Source organism: Rhinolophus ferrumequinum, chromosome 8, assembly GCF_004115265.2.
Source record: "Rhinolophus ferrumequinum isolate MPI-CBG mRhiFer1 chromosome 8, mRhiFer1_v1.p, whole genome shotgun sequence".
Taxonomy (NCBI): domain Eukaryota; kingdom Metazoa; phylum Chordata; class Mammalia; order Chiroptera; family Rhinolophidae; genus Rhinolophus; species Rhinolophus ferrumequinum.
The window spans coordinates 8,463,408-8,491,042 of record NC_046291.1 but is presented as its reverse complement, the minus strand read 5'-3'; the positions used below and the strand labels follow the sequence as shown (position 1 = coordinate 8,491,042).

General features: G+C 41.9%; 1 protein-coding gene across 1 annotated transcript in view; it reads right to left on the bottom strand.

The window, feature by feature from the left end:
- The window catches only part of DNER (delta/notch like EGF repeat containing), a 278,622-nt gene that overhangs the window by 40,332 nt on the left and 210,655 nt on the right, over positions 1 to 27,635 (bottom strand). The window contains exon 8 of the mRNA XM_033112831.1: positions 22,821 to 23,045. Coding sequence (XP_032968722.1) covers positions 22,821 to 23,045 — 225 coding nt within the window. The remainder of the gene's footprint in view (positions 1 to 22,820; positions 23,046 to 27,635) is intronic.

The following is a 27,635-nucleotide window of genomic DNA, read 5'->3' as shown; positions in this document are numbered from 1 at the left end:
AACGCACCGGCCAGCTTCCTCACAACACAATCCACCCGACTGAGATGCTACCACAGCCAGATGGAGAAAGCCTGCTCTCAGTTAGGGCTCAGCAAGCTATGGCCTCCAGGCCAAATCCACCCCAATCTATTTTGGGGTATGAATTTGTATTGGGACACAGCCACGCCCATCCCTTTCTGGATTGCCTGTGACTGCTTTCACACCATAAGGACAGGGTAAATAGTGGCAACTGAGACCAAATGGCCTGTAAAGCCCCAAATCTTTGCTACCCAACCCCTTAGGGAACAAGTTGGCTGGCTCCCGATCTAGATTCAACAGAAAATCTTTCTTTTTACAAAAGTTTTGGGTATTAACCTCTCATCAAATATATGGTTTGCAAACATTTTCTCCCATTCCGTAGATTGCCTTTGACTCTACTGATTGCTTCTTTGGCTGTGCAGAAGCTTTTTAAGTGTGATGTAGTCCCACTTCTCTAGTTTTGCTTTTGTTGCCTATGCTTTTGGTGTCATATCCAAGAAACCACTGCCAAGACTAAGGTTATGAAGCTTCTCCCCTATGTTTTCTTCTACAAGTTTTATAGTTTCAGGTCTCTTATGTTTAAGTTTTTAATGCATTTTGAGTTGATTTTTGTGAATGGTATACGGTAATACAAATGGCCAATAGGTATACAAAAAGTTGCTCAATGTCACTAACCATCAGGAAAATGCAAATCAAAACCACAATGAGATATCTCCTCATACCTGTTAGAATAGCCATTATAAATAAATACATATATATATATATAAACATATATATGTATATGTATATATGTATAAATGTATATATATATATATACATATATACATATATATACACACACACACACACACACATATATATGTAAAACAAGTTGTTGGCAAGGATGGAGAGAAATTGGAACCCTTGTACACTGTTGGTGAGAATGTAAAATGGTGCAGCTGCTATGGAAAACAGAATGGAGAGTCCTCAAAAAATTAAAAATAGAGCTACCATATGATCCAGCAATTCCAATTCTGGGTACTTCTCCAAAAGAGTTGCAAACAGGATGTCAAAGACATATTTGCACTCGCATGCTCATTGCAGAATTATTCACAATAGCCACGAGGTGGAAACAATGGAAATGCCCATCCATAGATATATGAATAAAGAAAATACGGTATATGCATTCAGTGAAAATCATTCCATCTTAAAAAAGAAAGAAATACTGTCATAAGCTATAACATGGATGAACCCTGAGGCCATACACTAAGTGAAATAAGCCAGTCACAGAAGGACAAATATTTCATGATTCTACTCATAAGAAGCATCTATATGGATGATGAGATACAGAATTGCACACCTGAAATCTATGTAATTTTACTAACAATTGTCACCCCAATAAATTAAAAAAAAAAAAGAAGCATCTAAAGTAGTTGAACTCATAGAAGCAGAGTAAAATGATGGTTGCCAGGGGTTGGGGATGCAAAATGAAAATGTCCTAGAGATCTGCTGTACTACAATGTGCGTATAGTTCACAACACTGTACTGTCAACCTAAAAATTTATTTCATGTTATGTGATTTTATCACAATTTTTAAAAATTTCACTCACACACACATACACACACACACACACACACACACACAATGTGGATAGATAGATACGTAGATAAATAGATAGACAGACAGACAGATAGAGCTTGTTAAGTGTCTTCTGGCTTCTTCCCACTGTGGAAAAATAGCCACAAGCAGCATCTTTCAATTGTATTTGTTCTCCTAGCAGATCTTTTAAACATAAAGTTGGAAGAATCATATAGAACCCTACAAGCATCTTGGGTCTCTGAACTGAGGTGTTATTTACATAGACGAAAATCAAAAGTAAATTTCACGAAATCACCCATAACTGTTTTCGTTTTTGGAAAACTTTATCATTATCTTTTTCCATCAGCAACATGAAAAGCAAATGAGTAAGTTATTTTACAGAGATAATTAAGCTGGTGATGTTTTTCTTCCTTGGGGGGAAGAAAGATAAAGGTTTCATATTCTGAAACTGTTTCTTCAGAGACGGCAACATTTAAATGTCTTTATGGAAATGTCAAGGCCCCCTTTACACTTTATGCCAAAGAACCTAAATCTGACTGTTTGAATGAAAAGGCCACCCTTTGAAAAAAAAAGGCGGCTTCTATGAAAATGAGGCTGCCACCCACTGCTGGTAATTAATTTGGGCAGACAAATTAGCTCAGGGCAGTATGCCCAGTGTTTAGAAATATTAAGATAGTCCAAAAAGGTTTTTAAAAAAATAAAATAACAGATCAGAAGGGTGGGATCCGAGTGGCCCCTTTCAGGGCACTGATCTTCATCACCACCAGTCTGACCTGTGCATGACTTGCTCCTGAATATGCAAATCCAGTCACTTCCTTAGAATTGACAGAGCACAGCAACCAACCACACGTGGGAATGAGAAAGAGCGGTCAAGCTGGCTGCCATGTCTAGCCCGAGTGAGGAGGTAATGTTGCCATTAACACAAACAGGTATGACCATAGAAATAACAGGCTTTCGAGGAAGTTGACCAGTTAGACTTTGGACACGTTTAACTTGGGGCTCTCTTGGGGAGGTCCAGGTGGCAATTGGAAAAAATTGGGCTTTGAGAGGATAGAAACAGTCCTCTGAGCGTTAGTGCCTGGAAGTAGTGAAGTTTTCATCAAAGAAAAACATGGAGAGGAAAGAAGAAGAGACCAAAGTCGATCTACAAGGATGGGCAAGTGGACAGCAAGAAGCCAGAGCAGGACGCCGGGCAGAAATGGAGCAAAGGAGAGGAAGAGAGCCCAAGGCATGCAAAGTCACAGAAGCCAGGAGAGGAAAGGAAACCAAGGAGGCTGTTGAACAGTGTCAGAGGTTCTGGGGACTGAGAATGACAACAGAGTGACAAGGTTAGGAGGTCACTGGAGAGCCTCAAAAGCATGACTGTCACTGGGGGCTGTACTGCCTGTCACAGGGTGTTTTAGAAACTGGGGGTAAGCTTGATTATGACAATGGCTGGAGGGTTCTACTGGAATTTAGTTAGTGGGGGCCAGAGATATTAAACAGCAATGACGAGGATTCCCCTACACAACAAAGAATGGCCTGGCATCCTTCACAACTTTGGACTGACCCACCGGACATTCACATAGGTCGAACCCTGTTCATAACTTTCGATACCTAGAACCTAACTGCTGTACATGTACAGCATTGTTTTTAAATATACTGAGTTTTCCTGCAATGTAATTACAGGATAAATCAAGAGAAGATTGTACCAAGACTTGTTCACCATTTTTGGCAAATCTCTTCACAAGAGCAATCGTGGAATTTAAGTCACCAATAGAGCACACTTACATCACTATACAAAACAAAGCAAAAATCACATCTTCAGACAATTTTCTGACGACACTACCTAAAGTAGCTTTCCCCACCAGTTACTCATCACAACCCTCAATTGATTTCCACCACAGCACTTATAAGTGTCTAAAATTATATTTTTAACTTAGTTCTTTACATGATTACTATTTCTGTCCCTCCACTAGAACATAAGCTTGAAGGCAGAGGCCATAACTGCAGAGTTCACAGCTGTACCCACAGTGTCTGGTGCAGGAAAGATGCTCAAATAAAAATGGTTGCACTGGCACCCAAAATGTCACTGATTAAATCGACACACATCAAAGATGTGCCTATGATGCTCCAGCTGCTTCCAGGTACCATGGGTGTAAAGCTAAATGGCAGAGTCGTCACCTACAGGGAGCTCAGAGTCTAGTAGCAAGATGGTGGCATCTGCTCTGCAGCACACCCTTTCTGTGGGTTGTGTGCTTCTCATGACAACCCAAAATGATGGGCATGACTAGTCCTAATCTATAGGTGAGGAGTTAAGAGTCAGAGAGGCAAAGAAACTCGGCCTGAGGCCACACAGTCAATCTTATGTGTTCTTCCTACCTTCCCAGGTTGTCCTCCAAATGCATTCATTATCTAGTGCATTTGTTTGCTAGGGCTGCCGTAATGAAATAGTAGGACTGGGTGGTTTACCCAACAGAAATTTATTTTCTCACAGTTCTGGAGCTGAAAGTCTTAGATCAAGGTGTCTTCAGGTTTGGCTTCTCCTGAGGCCCCTCTCCTTGGCTTGCAAATGACTACTCTCCTGCTTTGTACTCACCTGGCCTTTGCTTGTGGGCCTTTGCTGTGAAACCCTGGTGTTTCACAGGGTTACATAACACCAGTCATCCTGAACTAGAGCCCCAACCTTATGCCCTCATTAAATCTTAATTACCTCTTTAAAGGCTCTATCTCCAAAAACAGTCACATTGGGGGTTCGTGTTTCAACATATGAATTTGGGGGAGACACAATTCAGTCCAGAACACTGAGAACCGGGATTACTCAACCACAACACTATTGACATTTTGGTCTGGATCCTTCTTCCTGGTTGGGGGCTGTCCTGCGCATTGTTGGAAGGTAAGCAGCATCCCTGGCCTATTCCTGCTAGATTCTAATAGCACGATTGCTTCCCAGTTGTGATAACAAAAATGTCTCTAGATGTTTCCATATGTCCCCCCTAAACGACAAAAACCTCCTTTGGAGAACCACTGTCATAGATCTTTTTTATAACATGAAAGCAACTTGATATTTGAGGATGTGCCAGTTTGAAATTATCCCTGTGAAAAGTGAGAGTGAATTCATCGAGAAAAAAGATTTCTGGGTAGAACGGAGGGGGTTCATCTATGATTGTGGGTTTGATGTCATGCCAGCCCATGGGTGACTCTCTTCAGCAGTGCCATCCCACAGAGGCATCTGGTTCCTCTGCAGCTAGGAACTCACCAAGCAGATGGGATAAAAAGAGGAGAAAGAAAAGAGTCCCCCCACTCACCCCAGCTCCTGGTGGTTTTCAAGCTACAGTGAGAAGAACCCTGCTGATTGTTCTGCCATTAGGTTGGGACGCCTCTATGTCCCCAGGGAAGACCAAAGTCCAACCCATTTGCCAATTCGGCAAAGGCCAGGGAGCCAGGATTCTACCTCCGGCGTCCGGACTGTCCCAGAACACGACTGCTGTCTCCAGGGTTTAAGAGGCAGGTGATTCCTTTCCTCCCCATTCTCTCTCAACACTGTCCCAAGACAACATCAATTAAATATTCCTATCAGTAGAAGATAGGCTCTGGCCCCACGCTGCGTTTACTCCAGAGCTCTTTCCTCCCCTTGTCCATTACGTCCTACGCTGAAAAATCCCAAACTGCAGGACACTGGCTGAAGCCAGATGGCTTTCACACGTCGTATAACAAATTGCAACAACTCATCCATGTGTGTCACTTCTGGAAGGCTTCCTGCTGCCTCAGAAAGAGCAAGCTTCAAACCCAGTGGTGATGTGTGCAGAATGGGGGAGCGGGGGGCATGCCTTCAGTGCGGGCCAAATGCAAGGCAAGAGTGAATGTGACGTGATTTGTGGGTTCTGTTTGGTTTGTTCTACTTTAAAGTCAGACTGAAGAGAGTGGGGAGACACAGAGTGGCTCCTCTAAAAGTGTGTTGCAACTCAAAGGATGTTTTCAGGTTCAATGGATAAAACATGGAAGCCCAAGCCTCCCTCACTCAAGCCTAGGCCAGTTCCCGAGAGATCACATCTTCCAAACACCTCAGCCATAGTACTTAAAGCTGTGGACAAAGAGAAAATAGACCTATTATGTTGAGTGTCCGTGAGCTTTGAAATTCTGGCTAAACTCCCTGATTACCAGAGGCCCGTCAGCAAGGAGGCATCTCAGGTAGTGTGTTCATTTCACTGAACAGAGAGCTTTGCTGCACAGGAAAGTGTGTGCGCATGCGTGTGCGTGTGTCCGTCTCAGTCTCTCTCTTCGCTGGTATGTACAGAATAGGAATCCTTTTAAGAACAGGAAAACATGTAGCAAGAATCCCTGCTCCCATTAATCCTCTCAAGCGTTCAGACACTCTAAACAGACCTGCTGCGTTGAGACCTTACAGACTTCCATGGGTAATTATACTGTCCTGTCACACACACACACACACACACACACACACACACACACACACAAAGAGAAACAATCTGTGAGCATGGAGGGGGTTGTGTAAGCAAACACAGAGCGTTAGTTTGCATGTGGAGCACAGTGACTGCTGACGCTGCTGCTTTTCTCCCTAAATCCTTCACCTTTCTTTGCGAGGGGAAATGGATGTGCGCTGACCCAGATCAGTCAATGTTTCCACTGTTGTGGTTCTTATAAGCATTAAATTGGAAGGATCATCAATAGAGGCTAAATTAAAGTTTTAGGTTCTCCAGGCTCCCTGGTATCCATGTCACTGAGCCATCTACAGATTGCACCCCTCCGCTTTCCTGGGCTGCCGAAAGGACGGATAATGGACAGTTGGCTGTCAGTCCTGTCCTGACTATTAGTGCAGTGAGTTGATGTTCTCCATCACTGCAAAGACCTGCTGCCTGTAACAGTCATGTGGGCAGGTTGGCGATTCTGTGCATCTCCTGTTTGCCTCTCAATTAAATCATTCTTTAATTCTATGATGTGCCAAGTACTGTACTAATCACTGGAGCTGTAAGGCTATGTGGAAACAGACACAATGCCTCTACTAGGGCCATTTAAAGGAGAAAGACACCAAACAATCACACGAATAAAAGCTCTGAGGGAAGAGGGAAGAGAAGCAAGATAGCTGACCTTGGCCCAGCTCCAGGAAGGCCGCCCTGAGGAAGCTGACAGGCGAGAGGTGAGTAGGTATCAATGAAATGGGAGGGGCAAAGAGAAAATTCAAGGCAGGTAAACAGCTCGCGCAGAAGCCGCATGGTGGGGGAGCAGGGCTCCTTCTGCAGATGGGCTGGGGCCCACTGCAGAGCAAAGGGTGGAGAAGAAGCAAGAGGCAGGCAGATGCCAGACAGGTGGTACCTTTAATGGAGTGGGGGGGAGGGGGGCGTGACAAAATCAGATTTGCATTTCAGAAAGGACACTCCAGCTACCTTTTGGAGAAGTGGGGAAAGACCTGCAAGAATCAATGTGGAGAAATCAATTAAGTGGCTACTGTAACAGTCTCAGGGAAAACATGGCGGGGATACACATGGTGGCAGTGCCAAATAGAGAATTAATGTCAAGAGCCATTTTAAAAGTAAAACAGCAGTACATGGTAATGAATGTGAAGGGTGAGAAAGAGGGAGAGGATGAAGTCGCATCCTAGGTTCCTGGCTTCTCCTATCCAGAGGTGCTGTAATTCCTATTAGAAGAAATGGGCCAGTTGACATTGGCTGAGTCCCCTCCTCTGGGCCAATTTCTGTTCTAGGCACTTTGAGATACAACAGAATCTCATTCATAGGGTGGGACTGGTGGTGGTGGATGGGATAGAAAGGAGTATGAAACCACTTTCTAGAAATAGATTTTAATCAAACAAAAGGAACTGACAGTTTCTCCCAGGAAAACAGAAGTAATTTGAAGAAAAAAACACCAGTTCATTTTAACAAATATTTGCCGAATTCTGACCATGTTGCCAAGCATTGGACTAGGTGCTGCGGTTATCTATCATACTGTAGTTTAAAAACAAAGGTTATAAGTTAGAAGACACAAAAAATCGGAGGACGGAAGTATTTCATTATGGCAGCCCTAGCAAACAAATACACTAGGTAGTGAATGCCTTTTGAGGACAACCTGAGAAGGCAGGAAGGACACACAGGATTGACTGTGTGGCCTTGGGCAAGTTTCTTTGCCTCTCTCTTAACTCATGCATAAATTGGGACTAATCATGTCCATCATTTTGGGTTGTCATGGGGATTCAACAAGTTAACACAGAGAGGGAAAGAGAACAGAAAGAAAAGGAAGCACGGGAATAAAAAGAGAGAGGAAGGTAAAGACAGAGATCCAGAAGCGTCAAGATGGAGACAGGGAAAGAAAAAGGCACAGAGAAAGAAATACCCAAAAAGAATAGATAGACAGAGAGGACAACCAAGATGGCGTAGATAGACAGACCAACCAAGACGGCGCAGTAGGTAAACACTGTGTTTACCTACTCTCAAAACCACATTGAAATTACAACTAATCTACAAAACAAGCATTATTGAGAATCGCCTAAAATCAAGCTGGGGTATCAACCTTGGACTCTGCTCTGGAAGGGTCACCAACACACGGGCATGGGGGAGGGGGTTCATCTAAGAGTTTCAGAGACAATGGGATACTGCAGGGTTCTTGTTTCTCAAGTTATTCTCTATTAAAATAAAATGTAGTTAACACCATTTTCTTTACACTAAACTCTTTGTAACCTCTCCAGTGTAGGGCGTACTTCCATGTGAGGATCTCTGGACCACCCCCATATCACTGTCTCAATGCCATCTTCCATCAAGGTAACTCATGGGAGCCTGTGGCAACAAAGTTTACTCATAAAAGGAGGACATGCATTTGGCATTGTACATGAGGTAACAGAAGGAAAGCATCTGGCACAGTGGCTGGTGCATAGTAAGTACCTAATAAATGTGACATGTGGTCACCTGGTTTGCTGACTACAGTGCAAACCTGATTCAAAATGACAATATGGATCCTATAATTCTGAAGTAGGTGCCCTACCTCGTATATGCAGTAAAGGCACTGAGCATCATTCCCCTAAAAGGTGCCATTATTATGCTGAGTCATCACTTCACGTGGGCAGTGAAGACCACTTCTTGGAAAAACACAGTGCCTTTGTTGCCCTTCTACAGTGCCCAAGTGATTAACCCAGATCTCACCAGTCTGAAGCTCAAATACCAGGATTTTTCTACTATGAAGCAGAGTCTGTTTATGATTGGCTTTTTAAAAGCCTGCCTTTTGGGTGGCCAGATGGCTCAAGTGGTTAGAGAACAGTTCTTAACAACAGGGTCGCCAGTTCGACTGCCACATGGGCCAATGAGCTGTGCCCTCCACAACTAGATTGAAGACCCACGAGTTGCCACTGAAATGCTGGTGGGGTGGCCAGATGGCTCGGTTGGTTATGGCTCAGGTGGTTAGGGCACGAGCTTTTAACAAGGTTGCTCCAATTCCCGACTGGGATGGTGGGCTGCGTCCCCCACAACTAGATTGAAACTGGCAACTGGACTTGGAGCTGAGCTGCACCCTCCACAACTAGACTGAAGGGCAACGACTGGACTTGGAGCTGATAGGTCCTGGAAAAACACACTGTTCCCCAATATTCCCCAATAAAAATAAAATAAATAAATAAATAAATTTTTTTAAAAGCCTACCTTTTCCCTTTTCTCAGCCTCATTCCTGGAGACTAACCTCTGACCTGGATTTGGTTTCCTGCTTGCCAATAACTCCTTAACTCACCGCTCAATCTTTGATGCCAAACTCTGCATTCTCTCTTTAACAACTGTTCGTTCTCATTTCCTTCGCACGTGGGTTGGTGAATAGAGAAGATACTCAATTATGGTGGCTGACTTGAATTTGCTAGCAAAGTGGAATCATAGCGTAAAATAAGCCTAGTACCCCCCTTCACCTACATAAATACAGCCAGAGTTCTTTTCTTTACAAATGTCTGATTTGGACATAAAAATGCCTGGGGAAATGTATTCCAAAATCAACAGTGGTTTTTGTTGGGTGATGAAATTAAGGTATCATTTTTTTTATTTTAAATATGCATATTCAAATCTAATTTTCCACGATGGAAATAGTTACTTGTGTAACACAAAGGAATAACATCAAAGATGTGTTATACATGTTTTATTTGTAGTATCACAACTCCAAATCATGTTGATTACCAGGGAAATAAGAACGATGCTGTGTGTTTAACACTTGATTGGGCAGTAGGTTGAACTGGGAATATTACAAAAAGCTTGACTTTATGAAGAGTATTTTTCTAGATTCAGGGGAAGGAAATGAGCATGGTTCTTACAGTGTACAGAGGGGAAAAAAAATCTAGTCTTCTTAGAAAAGGAGACTTTTGAAGACATGCGTTATAACCATTATAATAAGTTGCATTGCTAATAAAGAAAAGTCTCTTTAAAAGAAGAATTACATCTTTTAATATGTAGAAAAGAAGATCTTTGGAGATGCCAAAAATCCTGAAATTTCTCTAGATCTATTGCGTATAAGTCGTAATTTTCTTTCAATATTTGAAAGAAAAAAGTCATAGATATGGTAGAAAAGCAGACAACCACTACTCTGAGTTACGTTCTTACAACGAGCATTCGCCTTCGAAAAACACTGAAGACCAAATGAAAGAATATATTGCAGACGCACAGCTGAATTGTGACTACGCTTAGGAAGGGCTTCAGAAGTCAAGAGAACTCAACAGTGAGCATGCTCACACAGAAGCACTTGCATATGTACAGGTGTTTCAACCTTAACCTTGTCTATCATCTTGGGAATTTTTCTAACCCTGTTGAGCTAAACATTTCTAGAAGTCTTCTCTTGTATTTGCCTTCAGAACTAGGTCACAAACTAGTCATATGAAAAATAGCAGTTACTCCTCATACTTTTTTAGCTTCATCTTACAAATGTCATTTTTTTTTTTCCATGATGCTTTTGGCCACTAGAGGGTGGATTCTACCCATGATCAATACTATTGAAAAGAAAAACAAAATGTTGCTCAAGAGTTTAACAAAAGAGGAGCAATGTAAAGATGTGTTTTACCAAAGAGAAATAGACATGGCACAGAAATGTTGTGTCCTTTAATAATAAAGCTTAACATTCAATATTACGGTTTATAAACACATTCACCAATACATCCCCTAAACATATTGTAGCGACACTTAAATTTGTTCATTATAAAATGGGCTGTTTTTCTTACTGACTCTATAAAAATTACTTTGTAACATCATGACTAAAGCACCAAGGTTCAAGGTTATCATGACAGAATATTTTACAGCTAGATTTTAAAGGTTCTTGTGGTCTGTGTATTGACTTATAAATAGTATGTAAAATGTTTTAATGAAATAATCCCATAAGCTCAATTGATTCTCTAATATGTTTAAGTACACACATAAAACCAATTTGGTTTACAGTTAATGTGAGAAGGAGGATGAGATTTGGAAAAGAACATGAAAGTTAAAGCCCTCACATTCCAGAGGGTTCTCAGTATGGAATGTGCCAAGATGGATACGGGGCCCAGAAGAAGCAACAAATAGGTGCTGGGGCAAAATCAAAGATTAAGTTTCCATTCTGGCTCTTTGGAGAGACAATAAAACTTGGATGACTATTTTCATGTAAGTATGCACACCAACAAAGAGGAATTTTAAAAGGTTAAAGTCCAGGAAATTGGAGGTGTTTGCCCTCCAAAGGGCTCATGTCTCTGTTCCTCTCTCTCTACCAGTGGTCCTTACAGTGTGGTCCCCAGACCACCAGCATCAGCGTCACCTGGGAACTTGTAAAATGCACATTGTAAGGTCCCACCCAAGACCTGCTAAATGAGAAACTCTGTGGGTGGGGCCCAGAACTCTGAGATGTAATGAGCTGTCTACCAGATTCTAACACACTCTTAAGTCTGAGAATCACCGAGCTATAGACCAGCAAAGTAAGTATCTCCCACAACTTCTGATTCTCAAAAGTGCACAGACATGCTAGGAGTTACCTATGGCAAGTCTAGATACGGTGTGGTAATGTTTTTTAAGAGTCATGGCTTCCCCTCAGCAGATCAATAAACCAACCATAAAACATGCAGTCAGAACATGGACCAGTCACAGGCATATAAATGAACCAACACTGAGATGTACAGACAAATGACCTACCAGCCACAGACATTCGGCTAAAAGAAACTACACTCCTCTTCGAATTTGCTTAAGGGAAGAAGGCAATGCAAGGAAATCTCCAACTGACAGCAAACATCGAATTTGAAAAGGAAGGACAAAATGAGAAAAAGTAAGGAAGGGTGCAGAAGTGGCTAACTTTGAAAATCCTCACCGGATGACTAGGAGTCATATACATCTACTCAGAATGAGGAGAACTAAGTCTAAATTCCTATGGTGAGTACGGTTTTCTCCCACATTTCCAATCCAGCTTCCTTGAGCCCTGGGAACAGCATTTTAGCTGAAAGGAATACGGTCAGCAAATGGCAGACGGAACTCATAGACACAGAGAGTAGAATGGCGGTTGCCAGGGACCGAGGGGTGAGGGAAATGGGGAAATGCTGATCAAAGGGTACAAACTTCCATTTGTGAGATAAATAAGTTCTGAGGATCTAATGGGCAGCTTGGGGACTACAGTTAATAATACTGTATCATACACTTGAAAATTGCTAAGAGTATAGAGCTTAAACGTCCTCACCACAGAAAAGAAATGGTAATTGTGGGATTGTTAACTAATAACCTGGCAGTAATTATTCTACAGTATATAAGTGTACCAGATCAACATGTTGTACACCTTAATAAAGTTACATGTCAATTATATCTCACTGGAATATTTTTTTTAATTTTTCAAAATATTTTCAGAAAAAAAGAAAATGGTAGACAATCTATACTAATAATTTTTACAAACCAACAACTGGGAAACATGATCTGACAAGGTGGTGCTGTTTCTAGTAATAAAAGGCAGCCTCATGGATATATATAGTCGGTACCAAAGTATTGGTGTGGTTGGGATTGAGATTTTTCCAGAAAATTCTGGTGCATGGAATATACAATGCAAACCATAGATTTTTCTCCCCCCTGGAAATATTTACTTTCACTCTCATATCACTGGGGACATTCAAAAGCACAATGCAAAAGTGTAGTCCTCTAAGCTCCCTGTTAGTCATTGCCATTCTCAAGTAAATATGCTGAACCCTAAAGATTGTTAACCACCAAGAAAATTTCTCATAGTCATTCAGGAACATTTTTAGAAGCATACATCTCCCACTTGGCAACCATCCCTAAGGGCTTTAAACTCATAAGGGCTGAAGCTAATTCGGGACTTCAGTCAGGACTTCAGCTAAAGCTAAAATTAACCAACAGGCCTGTATCTTGAGGCAACTGGATTATAAAGAAAATTTCAAAATGCAAATAAATTGGAGTCAGAACTCAATTACTTGAGTAAATCCTGAATTCTGTTCCCACTGCCTCTACTAAATGAATATTAAAGATGCCTAAAAATAAGAATTTTATTCACTTAAAAGGTCATAACATATTGGACAATCAAAAGTGTGTATTTTGTTTGGTGACTTAAGGTCCTAGTAGACTATGTATGTTAATCATCTAAAGTGGAAAATTAAATTTCCTTGAAATAAAGCAGAAACGAGGCTCAATCTGTACAGAATTGTGAAGTAAGGAAAGAAGTTATCTCCTAGATATTCTTTATCACTCGAGTAGGCAAGTACTGTGGGGCCTTATCTCTTTTCCCTCAAGTAATACATGCCTACACATTGTTTTTACTTTTCAATTTTCCATCTCTGTGTGTGTGTGTGTGTGTGTGTGTGTGTGTGTGTGTCTGTGTGTATGTTTCTGTGTGTGTGTTTTAGTTTGAAAATTGTGGTAGATTGGGGGGAAAAAAACAGCCACAAATTCTTTGTAGCTCTTCCTACATATCAAGAAATGTAGTCCATGGGCTTAGCCCTATGACTTGCTTATGCCAATGAGACATAAGCAAACATAACAGAAGAAGAATCTTTAAAAACTGTTTGTGCATTGATCCTTCTCTTCTCATTGCTTTTGGAACCCAACTTCCATGTGAAGAAGTCCAGACTGGTCGGCTGGATGATGGTATGTGGCCCAATTGCCCCCACCACTCCAGCCAACTGCCAGCCACGTCACGTGAACAAGATCATTCAGGACCACCCAGTACCCAGCTAACTTGCCAGATGACCACAAAAGCATAAGTGAGTACACCCAACATCACATGGAGCAGAGAAGAGACAGCCCAGCTAATCCCTGCCCAAATTATTAACCAAGGAATTATAAGCAATAAATGGTTGTATTAAGCCACTAAGTTTTGGAGTGGTTTGTTACACAGCAGTAACTAACTGATACAAAGGTTTAATTACCACGGACAATGCCTAATTTAAGGAATTAAAACCACAGACATAAAATTTTGGGCATCAGAGAACTGGAAGGAAAGATATTTTCAGGGGGTGGTGAATAAAGGCTAGCCATCCCAAAATCATACCACCAGGCGTTACATATTACTTAGTCCAGACGTAGTTTCAGTTGGGCTTATCCAATCTAAAAGAAACACTTTTACTAATGACCTGGGACTCTGTGATCTGTACCATCCGAAACCATCTGGTAGAGGAAAAAATTAAACATGACCCTGGTGATTATCAACATATCATTTAGACTTCAGTCCAAACAGCTAAGGAGCTCTCTCTGCAACCCCATAAAGCCAAATGGGATTTAAATGGAGCAGTGAGGCACTGCATAAAGAAGCACTTGGTGACATGGGAAAGGACATGCTGTTCTGCAAAATCAGTAAGTGCTTTGAGTTGACAATGTCCTGGAATAAAAAATAAAAAAAAAGAGAGAGGTCATGTGTCATTCTGCTTCAGGAAAACCTAAGAGCTCTGAATCTTCATTAAAACTGAAGCAATTTTGTAAAAGCACTCAGTACATGCAGCAACTTTCATTGTGTGCTTTCAAATTGAAAATTAATGGCTGCAATTTTAAAAATGGAAGACATGCAGGGCATTGTCCCCAGGTTTTTATACAAATCCAAATCAATGAAGAATTTAAAGTACGTTGAAGGCTAGGAGGGCAGGAAAAGTAGACCGTGCAGACAAATCTCCTTATTGGCTGTCTAACTGGGATTCAGGGTACAGGTCACCATCAGTCACAATCTATCTCAGATGTCACCTATAACAGCAGATTGTCATAGGGTTTCCATCCCTGGGGTTCTGAGGCCCAGGAGATGCTTCATCATTGACATGGCAGCAAATCATTGACACTGAGCAGTTTTGTGGGAAGGAGTGATACTGAATGGGCGGGACCTCAGAGCTATCTCAAGGCAGAGAACTAAAAAAACAAGTCAAGTAGGAAGCGGAAAGAATATTTCAAGGGCTATCACCAGAGCCAAGTGAAAAGAAACGGCATTAAAGGAGTCCATCACATACAATAATCAATGCAGGAGGCTTCCAGAGATTCAGATGGTAAGAAAAGAAGTCAAATTGCTACTAGGCACTGGGGCCCCTAGAAGTGAGAAGTGCCCATCAAAAATGTCTTCAGAAGCGGAAGGGAGATACATCTGTCATGTGGCTATGTCTGCATTTCTCATTTGAGTCATAGGAAGAGTCATAGGAAGTTTCTTTAATTGGGTGCATCTAGCAGACACCCGGTCAAATGAAATCATAAGCATCAATTCTGAAGCAGCTGGAGCTATGGCGAAACAGAAGCAGAAGAGGCCACCCTGCTTCCAAGCAGTTCAATGTCCTTGGAAGTCAGACCTGAGCTTCTCTAAGCTGGGAAGTGAGTAACTATTGATCAAGAGCCACTCATTGGACCACAACCAAGGCCATTTGCAAACCTGGTTTTGAGGTGTCCCCTTAGAGACCCACCTCAGGAGCTGTGCTGAGATGAGGGGAGTCTAGAAGCTTCCCCCTTGAGACTGGCTGAAACATAAGTGAGGTCCAGGTTCACACATAACTTAGGGGGCTACAACTGGGCTTCTGCTAAGTCTAGCCTATTTGTCAAGAGATTTACCGTCAGGCAAATTTGCGTTAAATGAGGGATTCTGTCACCTCCACTCCTGTTGTTTAGAACTTCAATGCCTCTGATTCCTCATCTTTAAGTAAAAGAACATAAATCCTATAACCTGGGTTAAGTAAGAGAATATATTTTTCAAGGTTTTGGCACAGAGTCCACAGGTAAGAGAGGCAAAGCATGCCAAATTTCAGTTCTAAATTCCAGATTCGCAGACATTCTCAGCAAGCTGAAAAATGTTAGCGATCGCATCATAATAATTTCCAACCACAAAAGAAAATAAGAGTCAATCAATGGCTTAGTTACAAGATAGTTTTAAGTAAGTCCCCCTCTGACCTCCATGGTCTTGAGCTTCATGAGAAGTTCCTGAAATTCGGTGTTGGCAGTGCCATCCTCAGAAATGGAGCTCTGGTTAGTGATGGAAGCTGTTGACAGCTGCCATTTCTGACTCTCATTCCAGGAAAGACGATGTAAAATGATTTCCTCACAGACTATGCTAACGCTTACCACCAGCAGGTAAATCTCACACCTTTTCAACCATAGTTCAGCCAAGAATGAGTTCTGAACGATTTAAATTTTAAGGGGAAGCTGGGAGCAGTGGGAGCAGAGAGAGCAGAAACCCCTTATAATTAAAGGCCAGTTCATTAATACTTTCATACATATGGATTAGCCATTTAACGCAAGGTTAGAAAAGCAGCCTTGTGAATAGATTTTTAATGTCAGGAATCGCATAAAAATTCCATACGCTGTACCAGCAAATGCCCCTCCCTCATTACCAGTGTCCTTCCTCCCCTGTATTAATCTCTCAGGTCACTAGCCTATACAAGGTGAATATCATAAATCCCCCCCCCGAGTGTCGCCCCAAATTAGATTCAGAACAAAATGGAGATGAAGGATGGTCAGGGAGGCAGCTGTGGGCACCAGTAGGACAGGTCCCTCAGCATCTGGCGGTCCGGCAAGTCTGACTCAGCTCTTCACCTGGCCTGCGCTGCCACTCCCACCCTGGGCAGTGCCCTCTGCATCTCCTCTCCTCCCCTGCCACTAACTCCATGGCACTGTTCTCTCCCAGTGACCGTCCCAACTCAGGGACACCTCCTCCAACCTCTTCTGTTGCTGCTTCCAGCTCCCACCTCAATGCAAGAACACTCTCCCCAATTTCCCCATTTCTTTTCATACTCTCGCCCCATTTGTGCTAAGAGTTCCCTTGACTTTCTCTAGCACCCATACATCAGGAACTCCATACTTACTTCCCTGGTCTCAGCCTCTTTCCTTAGTTCTAGTCTCAAGTAACAACGATTTAATGGCACGTCTACTTGGTTGGCCTGCTGTACCCCAAAGCCTAGAAGGCTCCTCTTGAACATTTCTTTGTTTCTCTGAGTTACCCAAGGTACAGCCTTAGTGATACCTCTGACTCCATTCTCACCTTTGTCCCCTACATTCAGCTGACGACCAAACTTTGATGATTCCACTCCACAAATAGATTTCAGGTCCATACTTTTTCACCCCACTCCCACAAGTTCAAACCCTCACTTCCACTTGCCTGAGCTGCCTGAATAATCTCCTGTCTTATCATCTCTTCTTGACTGTAATGTCTAATTCTATCAGAATCATCTTTCCCAAACACAGATCGGTGCACTTACATCACGAATGCAAAAGAACTTTCGGCCTCACTACCCATCACTGTATCCAATGCATCTTCTCCTGTGGCCAATGGGATCTACTGTTCTCTGAACTTCCACTCAACTCTACCCCCACCTAGGACTTTCACACCATAGCACCCTTCCCCCACATGTAAATCTAAACAATACTTCGGCGTCTAACTCATTGGAAATTCTGACTGAACTATTGTTAATACGAAAAATTTCAATCAATTGGAACCCCCAATATTTTGAGCATTTTAATCAACTAAGTCCTGTCAATGTCTTCCAACTGAAGGCCACTGGGACACACCTGTAGTTGAACACGCTGGGTTTATTACAGCAGGGGAGAACACACACCATGGGGAATGCTGGGGTGTTGCAGTAAGAGGGTGTTAGATGAGACTTAATGTTAGGATTTGAACTCTGGTTGGGTGATTTGGGGAAGATTCACTCTACAGTGGATGCCATCAGAAAGCAGGAGTGATTCTATGCTTGAGTGTCTCAATAAATCGTATCTACAGGGAGGGCAGGCTAGAGCAAGACTAGAGCTGGAATTGGTAAAAACGCAGCTGGCACTCAATTTACTTGCAAGAGAAGGGGATGTTTGCTATTTTGTGGGTCACATGGTGACCTTGTTTTTATTTGTACTTTGACAAAATTATGAAATGGTCTGTCTGTCTCATTTCATCATGGCCTATAAGTGACCGTGTCTGATGTCAGTGTTTTGTGTGACTGTTTATGTCTCGTGTCCAGCAGCAGACACCGTGGCCCAGCTGTGAGTGCCAGCTCGGCTCCTAACAACTCCAAGTCTAACAAGCTTCCAAAGTCAGGGGCTGCTCTTCTCTTTCTCAGTCCCTAGTGTCATCGTGACGTCGATGTAGAGATCTAAACTCTGCTTAGGTAGAGTACAGATTATAAAGAGTTGCTACAGCTGCAGCTCGGCAGACAGTATTCTATTTGGGATCCCGATGGCGAGGGCAGATATCATATTTTGGAATATAACAAAGGAAAGGCATGATAACAGGATTAGGATGTGGGGAAAGGAGACAGTATATTCCATACAAGCTTCAACTCTCAAGAAAAATGTGATGTGAAGATCAGGACCCTCCTAGAACATGTTAAACATCAGAATTGTCTTCATCCTAGGAAAGCTGATAAAGTTTTCTGGTTAATAAAAGATGAAAGTTGTCCACTGTGCCTATCCAAGAATCTAAATGCAATTTGGCATTCATTTGCAAGATAAATGTCTTCATTTCTTTGCAGGTTTATTTTTTTTTCTTTATAGCTATTGAATTGCTATTATAATCCCGACCAGTAAGTCTTTTCTTAGATTCTGTTTCTGGTAGATACTATCAGAGTGCTGATATTGCCAAGTCTGAGTTTAACCAATGGAAGCAATGCTAGTGAGCTATGTCCTGTAGGCCACACAGACCAGAAGTGCAGCCCACATGTAAGGCATAAGTGAAAAAAAAGACACAAATAAAAAATAAAAACAGTATCTAAAATTCTGACAAATATAATTTCCTTTTAAAAATATTTCATTTGGAAACAGTCTAAACTTCCTTTCTTTTATAGCCTGGATGAACTCATTGCGTTACCAGCCCTCCAGTGGAGAAGAATCAGCACAGATACGTGGTTGGCAACGTGTCCCAGGTCTAATTTGTGACAATCGATGAGCATTCATGAAAATGAAAACTGGTATTTGTATTTCCATATAAAAACTCCCTTTAAATTCTTTTAATAGTAACGTAAGGCACATTCTGGAATGGCAGGGTTCGTTCAATTGAACAAACAAGGTCAGGGTCATAACTCAAGTGTAACCGGCAGGGGCCAAGACCGGTGAACTCAGGCAGATCATCTCCCTTCCCACCAGGGATGCCCCCTAGCACGGGTCACCATCCAAATGGCATCTCCAGACACCACCAGTTTTGAGAATACATGAAACACGTGGCTGTCACCTACAAGGGCACCGGTATGCCCTGGCCACTCCCCACACTGTGGTACTGCTCCCCACAATGTTTGTGGGGCTCCACGTTCTCACACTCTCCATCCAGTCTTCAGGAGATCTCAATTTGCAATTTTTTTTACAATACGTGTGGCCTATCACTTAACATTGTCACTGAAAGATAACGTTTCCATGCTTACTCAGTGCTGACATTTTATTATTTGATATTAAAATCCCATCAGAAATCCCTAGCCTGGTAAGCTAAAAATGAGATTTAAAAATAAAGCACCTGGCAATCTGATGTGCAGTCACCCAAACGGCATTTTGTCAGCTGGGAACTAATTATCAACCTGACATGATTTCAATCTGCTCCCATTTTGTAAAGTGGGATCTGTTCGCTCTCTATCAGGATGATGCGTCTTGGCGCTCTTCAGCCAGACACCCAATTTCACCCACTCTCATGAGATTCTTCTATTATGCAAACTAGTGGTAAAGCAATTACATGCTCCAAGAGATTAAGCCTGGAAATTTCACATTCATAGAATTGTCATTTTCACCTCTTAAAATGTAAATTCTTGCCAGATGTTAAGATGCCTTTTTTATTTCACACAATGTCACCTAATGATCTGAGGAAGCAACCCCTCTGAAAGCAATTTAATCCCAAGTTCCATGACAGAGCTCTGAGAGGACTCCAAGATTCTACTCCGAGAGACGGCCTAGCAAATGAAGGTATACATTTCTTCCAGCTTCTCAAGGCTACTTAGAGGCTGGACACTGGCTATTACCAAGCTAAATGCTCCCAATGGACACGAATGAAGTTTGAACAGAGAACAGCAGGAGGGAAAAGTGAAATTTCAACAGAAGCTACTTCACCCCTCCGAGGCGGGAGGTAAAACCTCCATGGATGGAAAGAAAGGGGAATAGCTCTTAGTACTCCATGCCAGACAACGTCCTACACGTCTCCCAGGGAATGCGCTCACACACAACAGAAGGGCAGGGTCAACAACTTGTTTCAGGTCTGGTCTGTGATTCCAACTGCAGTTGAACTGACGAGCATCGAAGACATTATTCATGAAAATAAAAACTGAGGCCCAGAGATGTCCTGTCAAATTCCTACAGTGACAGTCACAAGTGGGGATCTCATAGGCAGCTTCCTTCTACCGCCCTCGGCTACCTCTCCCAGTGTGGAAAGAGAAACCTCAGCAGAGTGTCTTCTAGTGAGGACCAGGGAAGCCGCCTCACACCTGTTCAAAACTTCTTTTGATATTACTAAAGAGTATTTCAATAATATCAAAGCATATTAAGCAACATTTATCTTTGAATAACTACATTCCATTTAAAGATTAAAAAACTAAACCAAGTGAATATAAGGAAAAATTTACTATGATGAAGACAGGAAGTCAGAGGAGAAAGGGAGGAGAAAACAAGGCTGCCTTCCGGGGGTGTGATACTTGATTCTCCTTCCAGTGAGGCTGCACTGAAGGAAACACCACATGCAGGAGACGGGTAACAAAGTATCGAGGAAGTTGCTGACAGATGACTGTGCTTCAGATGGCTGCCATGGGAGTCACCCGTGTGTTAGGACACCCAGAGCAGAGCGCTGGGGGCAGCGTGCTCGCCAGTCATGATGTAAGACTTTGTTCTCCCAGCAGTTTGTTTAATTTGCAAACACAAGTGGCCTTAGTGCCCCAGGTTCCTGACAGCAAAGGGACAGTGCTGTACGGCCTCCCTCCTCGGCATGGCCAGCTCCACGGCTGCAGTGCATGTGGAAGAAAACGGCCTCAAGACAGGTAAGCCAGTCCCATGTCCACGACGGCTGGAACAGGAGAGGGCGGGTTAACCCCAGAAAAGACTCCTCATGTCATACATACAGGTGGAGAAACTTCACCTCCAAGTATAAAAAACCCTAAATGGTGGAGAAACTTCACCTCCAAGTATAAAAAACCCTAAACTATTACCATGATAGTTAATTTCATGTGGTATCAACTTGGCCAAGCCACAGTACCCAAATATTTGGTCACACACGAGACTAGACATTGCTCTGAAGGTATTTTCCAGATGAGAAAAATTTAACATTTAAATCAGGAGAGTTAGAGTAAAAGCCATTACCCTCCAAAGTGTGGGTGTGTTCCACCTACTCAGTTGAAGGCCATAAGTGCCAAGACTGAAGTTTCCCAAAGAAGGAATTTGGGAGCAAAACTAACCTAGAAACCCTGCCCGAGTTCCCAGCCTGCCAGCTTGCACTACAGAGTTTGAACTTACCAGGTCTCATTGCATCAGCCACTTCCTGACATAAATAAATATATATATAAAGTTTAGATGAAAAAGCCTTTCCAACACCCTTTCAATGCCTACCTGCATTTCCCACTAATTCCATATTTGATTCATGAGGATGAGATGTGCCCCTTGAACGTTCAGGGCAGTGGAACCACCTGGGTTGGAATCTGGGTTCCGCCCGCTACTGGGTGTGTGGACACAGGCACTGACTGAACCTCAGTGTAAATGTGCCTCAACAATATCCACCTTGCAGGGAAGGCACTAAAAGCACCAGAGTTGTGAGTACCCAGCTCAAAAACCTAGAAAGATGAATGCTGACCAAACAGGTGGCTTTGGGTTGTTATCATTATACAAAAGTTACTAACGAGACACACTTCCTCCTACCCCCAAGGGGGAGAGAGAGACATACAAGGATAATTCCTATAATGCTTTAAAGACCAGGCAAGTGACAGTGTGGCTGACTGCTGGAACTCAGGGCAAGGAAGACTGATTCAGCCCCAGAGGTGGAGTCTGCAGGTGGCACAGGGCTCTGGCGAGCAGGCACCGATGAGCCGGGCACTGCCTGAGCGGAACCAGAAGTCAAGCAAAACCAGGGAACTGGCTGATGGGTCAGTGACACGTGTGGGAAGCATTCTAAAGAGCGAGCTCGTGCAAGGATGGTTCTGTGGGAACGAGAGGAAAGAAAGAGCTGCCCACAGGCAGGCTTTCCAGACCACACCAGGAAGTTGTACAGATACAAACTTTGACTAGTAACCACTCTGACTTCTGTGTATCAAAACACACACACACACACACACACATACACACACACACACACACACACACACACACACACACCAGTGAAATGCAGAAGCAATTTGGAAAATAATTGACGGAGCTTTTGAACATTTATTTATACAGGCAGTCACAGGTCCTATAACACTGTGTGCGGAGTAAGAGTAATTTTAATAGATGATAAAATTCTGAATGGATTGCATTCTGCTTTGTCTGTGCATTAAAATGGAAAAACACATTCCATTAACCTAAGAACACAGTATTCACAGATATGCAATATAGTCAAAGCTGTGAAATGGCCTTTAGTAAACTGTTAAAAAATAATTAAGCTGTGATAAGAGTAGGCCTGTTTTTCAATTTTCTTCATTTTGCTTACTTGTATTTTCTTATTTTTCTACAACGACTGTGAACTGCTCATGAAAAGGGAAAGGGCATTTTCAAAACCCTGCCAAGAGAAAGTCTAAGGAGAAAGTGTGTCGCCAACGAGAAGTCACTTCCATGTACAAGTAAACACATTTTGCGGGTCAACACGGGCTCAGATACAGAAGAAGAGTGAGAAGTCTGTGCGCCTGGGGAGGAAAGGATGTGCGGTAGAGGTGGGTACCAACCTGGCTCACAGAGGCATTTGTAGCTGGTACCCACGCTGCGGCAGCTGCCGTGAGCGCAGGGGCTCAGTGCGCAGAAGTCCACCAGCTGGGCACAGGTTGGTCCTGTGAAGCCTGCGCTGCAACTGCAGCTGAAGCGCACACCGTCCGCATAGCAGGTGCCATTGTTCTGGCACGGCGATGAGGCACATGGGTCCACCTTTTCTTCACAAGCAGATCCGAAGTATCCTGCCAGGAAACACAGACAGAGGGGGAGAGGTAAGAATATTAAACCATGTTTACATATCAGTATTAAACTGGGTCCGCAATGTTTTGTCTTCGTTGTGAATTGATTAGCCAGCTAATTCATTAGTAGGTTCCAAATACAGACAACCCAACTCGGTAGGTAAGGTTTTCTCCGTTTTGGTAACCAGGGGATTAAAACATTAAGTCCTGTGCTTCCGTTTTTCTTAATATAAAATATATGATGAGATGTACACACAGGGACATAACTATATGTATATGCATAAATGTGTACGTGTGTGTGTCTGAGGACAGGATAGAAAGATGTCAAAAATAAATTAATGGTGATTACCTTCAGGAAGGTAGGACTGGGGTCAGTGAAAGGCTTTCACCTCTTATTTTATACATATTGCAGAGTTTAGATATGCCTTACTTTGCTTCAATAGATATAGATATAATCCTGAATTTAAGAAATTAAGCCCCTATAAAATAGTAAGCAATAAAAAATCTTCCTCCCACCCTTATTCCTTTGTCCGCCATTCCTTTGTCCATCTCTAGAAGCAGCCACTGTTGGCAGTTTCCTGAACATACTCCTATACTTTTTTAAGCTGGTTATTATAATAGATAGCCAACTGTGGTATTATCCATACAAGAGGATACTATTTGGCGATGAAAATGAACCAAGTTCTGACACATGCCACGACATAAAGGAACTTCAAAACATGATGCTAAAGTGAAAGAAGCCAGCTACAAAACAACACATATTGTGTACGTACATTTACAAGAAATGCCCAGAAAAAGCAAATCTATAGATATAGAAAGTCAATTAGTGGTAGCCTGGGGCTGGAGTGGGAAGAAGGATTGACTTCAAATGGCCATGATGAGTCTTTTGGGGTTGATGTAATGTGATGATTGCACAATTCTGTAGATTTACTAAAATGCATTGAACTGTCCTTTTAAAATGAATGAAATTTATGATTTGTAAATTATACCTCTATAAAGCTTTAAAATTGTTTAATTTTAAATGTGTTGATTGCCTAGGTAATTTTTATTTTGTTTTGTGTGTGTGTTTCAGTATTTCCCAATTTAAAAAATAATACATACCTATATGTGTGGTTCTGTGAGTCCATGTAGGTGTTTAACAATGCTTTGGGTAAAATCTATTCTTATTTGAATATTTGCAGAGCAGGTTGAAAATTAAATGAAGATTATTCAAACTTGAGAAACAAAAGTTAAATAATTTTACCCAACTACAGTTTTTATTCTGATGACCTATTTCATTTTTCTTATTACATTTAAGTTGTATTTACCCATCTTCACACAGAACTAGAAGTACTGGCAGGTTTTGTTGCTATTGTTAAGGACAGAATGAGGATAGAAAACAAACAAAAATAGTTCCCAGACTTATCTATCTGAAGCATCATTCATAAATTGGCATAATCAACTTGGTCTTTTTCTGCACAGAAATAGAAAATTTTTAAAAATCCAATGTTATTCAACATTTTGTAAAGTTTCTGGTAGTTTATAAATTTCAAAAATCATACTGAAAATGTACCACACAATCTGTTTTAATAACACTTAAATTTTCCAAAAAGTCCCTTCACAGCCTAGAGTGGAATATAATTCTATCCTTCTTGAGATGTATTCCATTTCACTCTGATTGAAAAGGAGATACTTAAACATACCATTATTACCATATGACAAACTCAGCGACCCAGGAAAGTCCTGACCTCTCAAATCTTCTACTGCCTCACCCCGAAAACAAGGCTGAAACTATTTTCTTCAAAAAGTTGTTGTGAATTCTAAAAAGATATATACCACAATTCCTAAAACAGCTCCCAATCCAATGCTGAATGAATGAATGAATGAATGAAATAAAAACAGTAATAGTAACAGAAACAGCTGACATCCACTGGGGGCTGATGTGCTGCAGATGGTTCTAGGCCTTGATTTGCATTATGTCCTTTAAACTCACTGTAATTATATGACGTAAGGACTATTAGTGGCCTTACAGTACAGATGAGACAATGGAGACACAGAAATACGAAGTAGCCTGTTCAAGTCTACCTAACTAGTAGATAGCACAGCTGGGACACAAAACCCAAGCTCTTACTACATAGAAGTATCTACTACACTGATTAGACGTGAATAAGAGATCAATTAAGATGTCATGATGTGTAAACATAACCAGCACTTATGCTTCTATTGTTTGAATCTTAGTGAAAGACAAAATAGGAGAGTTCCCAATCAAGCCAAAATAAAAGGAAAACCAAATGTTAGCCAGGCAATCACTCTAGATTCATGTTAATATACTCAGTTACAAATATTAATAATCCGCATATAATATTCCAAGTAGAAAGAAAAATGGATAAAAATGCAAGATGTGCAGGGCCATGACTTTGGGCAGAGCCGATACTCCAATAAAACCAAGAGGAGTGTGCACAGAGAACATAAATGAGCGTACTGGTCAGAGGCCAGATCATGAAAGATCTTATATACCACACTAAGGAGCTCACATTTCATTCTGAGGTTGCTGGATATCACCTACTTGTCATCTTTCTAATATCCCTAATTGTAAGCAATGTGGAAAATGAATTAGAGGAGGGTGAGACTGGAAGCAAGAAACCAGGTCTTTACTAGAGTAACTGAGGTGAGAAGTTAAGGGGACCAATTTGTAGAAGTAGGGATAAAGAATGTGAGACAGATTGGTCAATGATTTTACCAGTAACACTGTCAGTCAGGGACCAACTGGATGGTGGAAGAATGAAAAGGAGGAAAAAACCTAGGGACACAATGCAACAGGACTCAAATATTCAAATGCCAGCAGGAGTCAGGCAGGTAATGCTGATGAGGGAAGTGGCCCAGTTATAAGACAACAGGGAGTGGCAGGGACTGTGGCACTGTGCTCCTTCCAAAGGGTGTGGCTGCCAGTCACCTGCCGCCAACTGCCGCCATTCTGAATGAGGGGCCAGTTACCAGATCTTCTGAATTTTCAAGAAACATCTGAAATCCTGATTCTTGTTTGAACCCTTCCTATTTTAAAATGTTGATAAATCATTTCTCTGGAACATAAAATATATCTGTCAGCCCTGAATATGTGGCTTCTTATTATGACATAATGTAAAGTGCAGGCTTTGGATCCAAAGGGAACTGGTATCTCTGCCCACTAAACTGTGGGACCTTAGGAAAGTACTTCCTCTCCCTGATCGCTTTCTGCATTCATTAAATGGGGACAGTAATGCCTACACATATGGTTTTTATAAAGCTTAAATGTGAAAGTCCATGGCAAGCATTTGGCACAGTGACTGGCAAATAGTTAAGTGCTCAATAAGAAACAGCTATGTGATTCCCAGGTTTCCAGAGTTGGGGTACAATGTTGCCCATTGCAATGGGAAATACTGGAGGAGATTCCCAGGGGAAGATTATGAGTTCAGTTTAGTGCATTTTCAACTGAGGTGCTTTGGTGTTTCCACAGTCAGCTGACTATATAGCTCTCGGGCTCAGGACAGAGATATGAACTAGAGAACAATGACTGGGAGTCATATGCATATGCATGGGAATTGAATTCATAGGTATAGATGCTAACACTTGAGGCAAATGAACAGAGGAAGAAGAAATTTCAAGGCTGCAACTCTAGACAGCTATAACAGTTAGGAGCAAAAGGACAAAGAGGCAGCGGAGAGCATGTCTCACTGAGAGACCCCTCGTCTGTGGTCTGCAGCTGCCTGTGGATTTCTCTTGTAGCACCTGCCACACACTGTTGGGCTCCTCTGTAACTGGTCTCTGATTTCCTCAAGATCAGGGAATATAGCTTTTTTTGTCTTTTTTACCCCTGTTGCCTGACACAGAGTCTGGAAACTGGTAGGCATCTGGTGAGAGACAGATGGACAGGTGGACAGATGAATGGATGGAGAGATAAATGAATGAATACATTTTAAGAAAGGTAGAAGGGAAACCAGGAGAGAAAGCTATCACCGAAAACAATGAAAGAGAGAATGTCAAAAAGGAGGTAGTCAAAAAAAAAAGTCACTGAATCCTGCCTTGAAGCTATGCAAACAAGCCCAGGCTAGCCTGTAGAAGGTGAGAGACCACATGAAGCAAAGTCAGCTAGCCCAGCTGAGGCCATCCTGGCCAGCCAGCCACCCACCAATCAATCTGCCCAGTAGCCAGCTGAATCCAGCCCAAATTGCAAACCTACAAGGATCACGAACTAAATAAATGGTGGTTATTTTAACTACTAAGTTTGGGGGTTGTTTGTTATGCAGCAAAAGCTAACTGACACAGTGCAATAGGAGATACACAATTATATCTAAGTGGGAATATAGGTCAGAGACAGACTTTTGTTATGCTTTGCTTATGAAAAAGACTTTTAAAGAGTTATTGATTACATACTAAAGAAAATTTAACTAAAGAGGTGATTAATAAATGTTGGCTGACTTGAATATCAAAAAGGTTCACTATTGTTGAATCAGAAATCCTTCATTTTATTATTAAAATTTCCCTTTTCTTACCAATTCAAGAAAAATATAAGAACAAGATGAGAATGCAAATGATATCTTATATTTTCAGAGAACATTAGTGTACCGCATGTTAAAA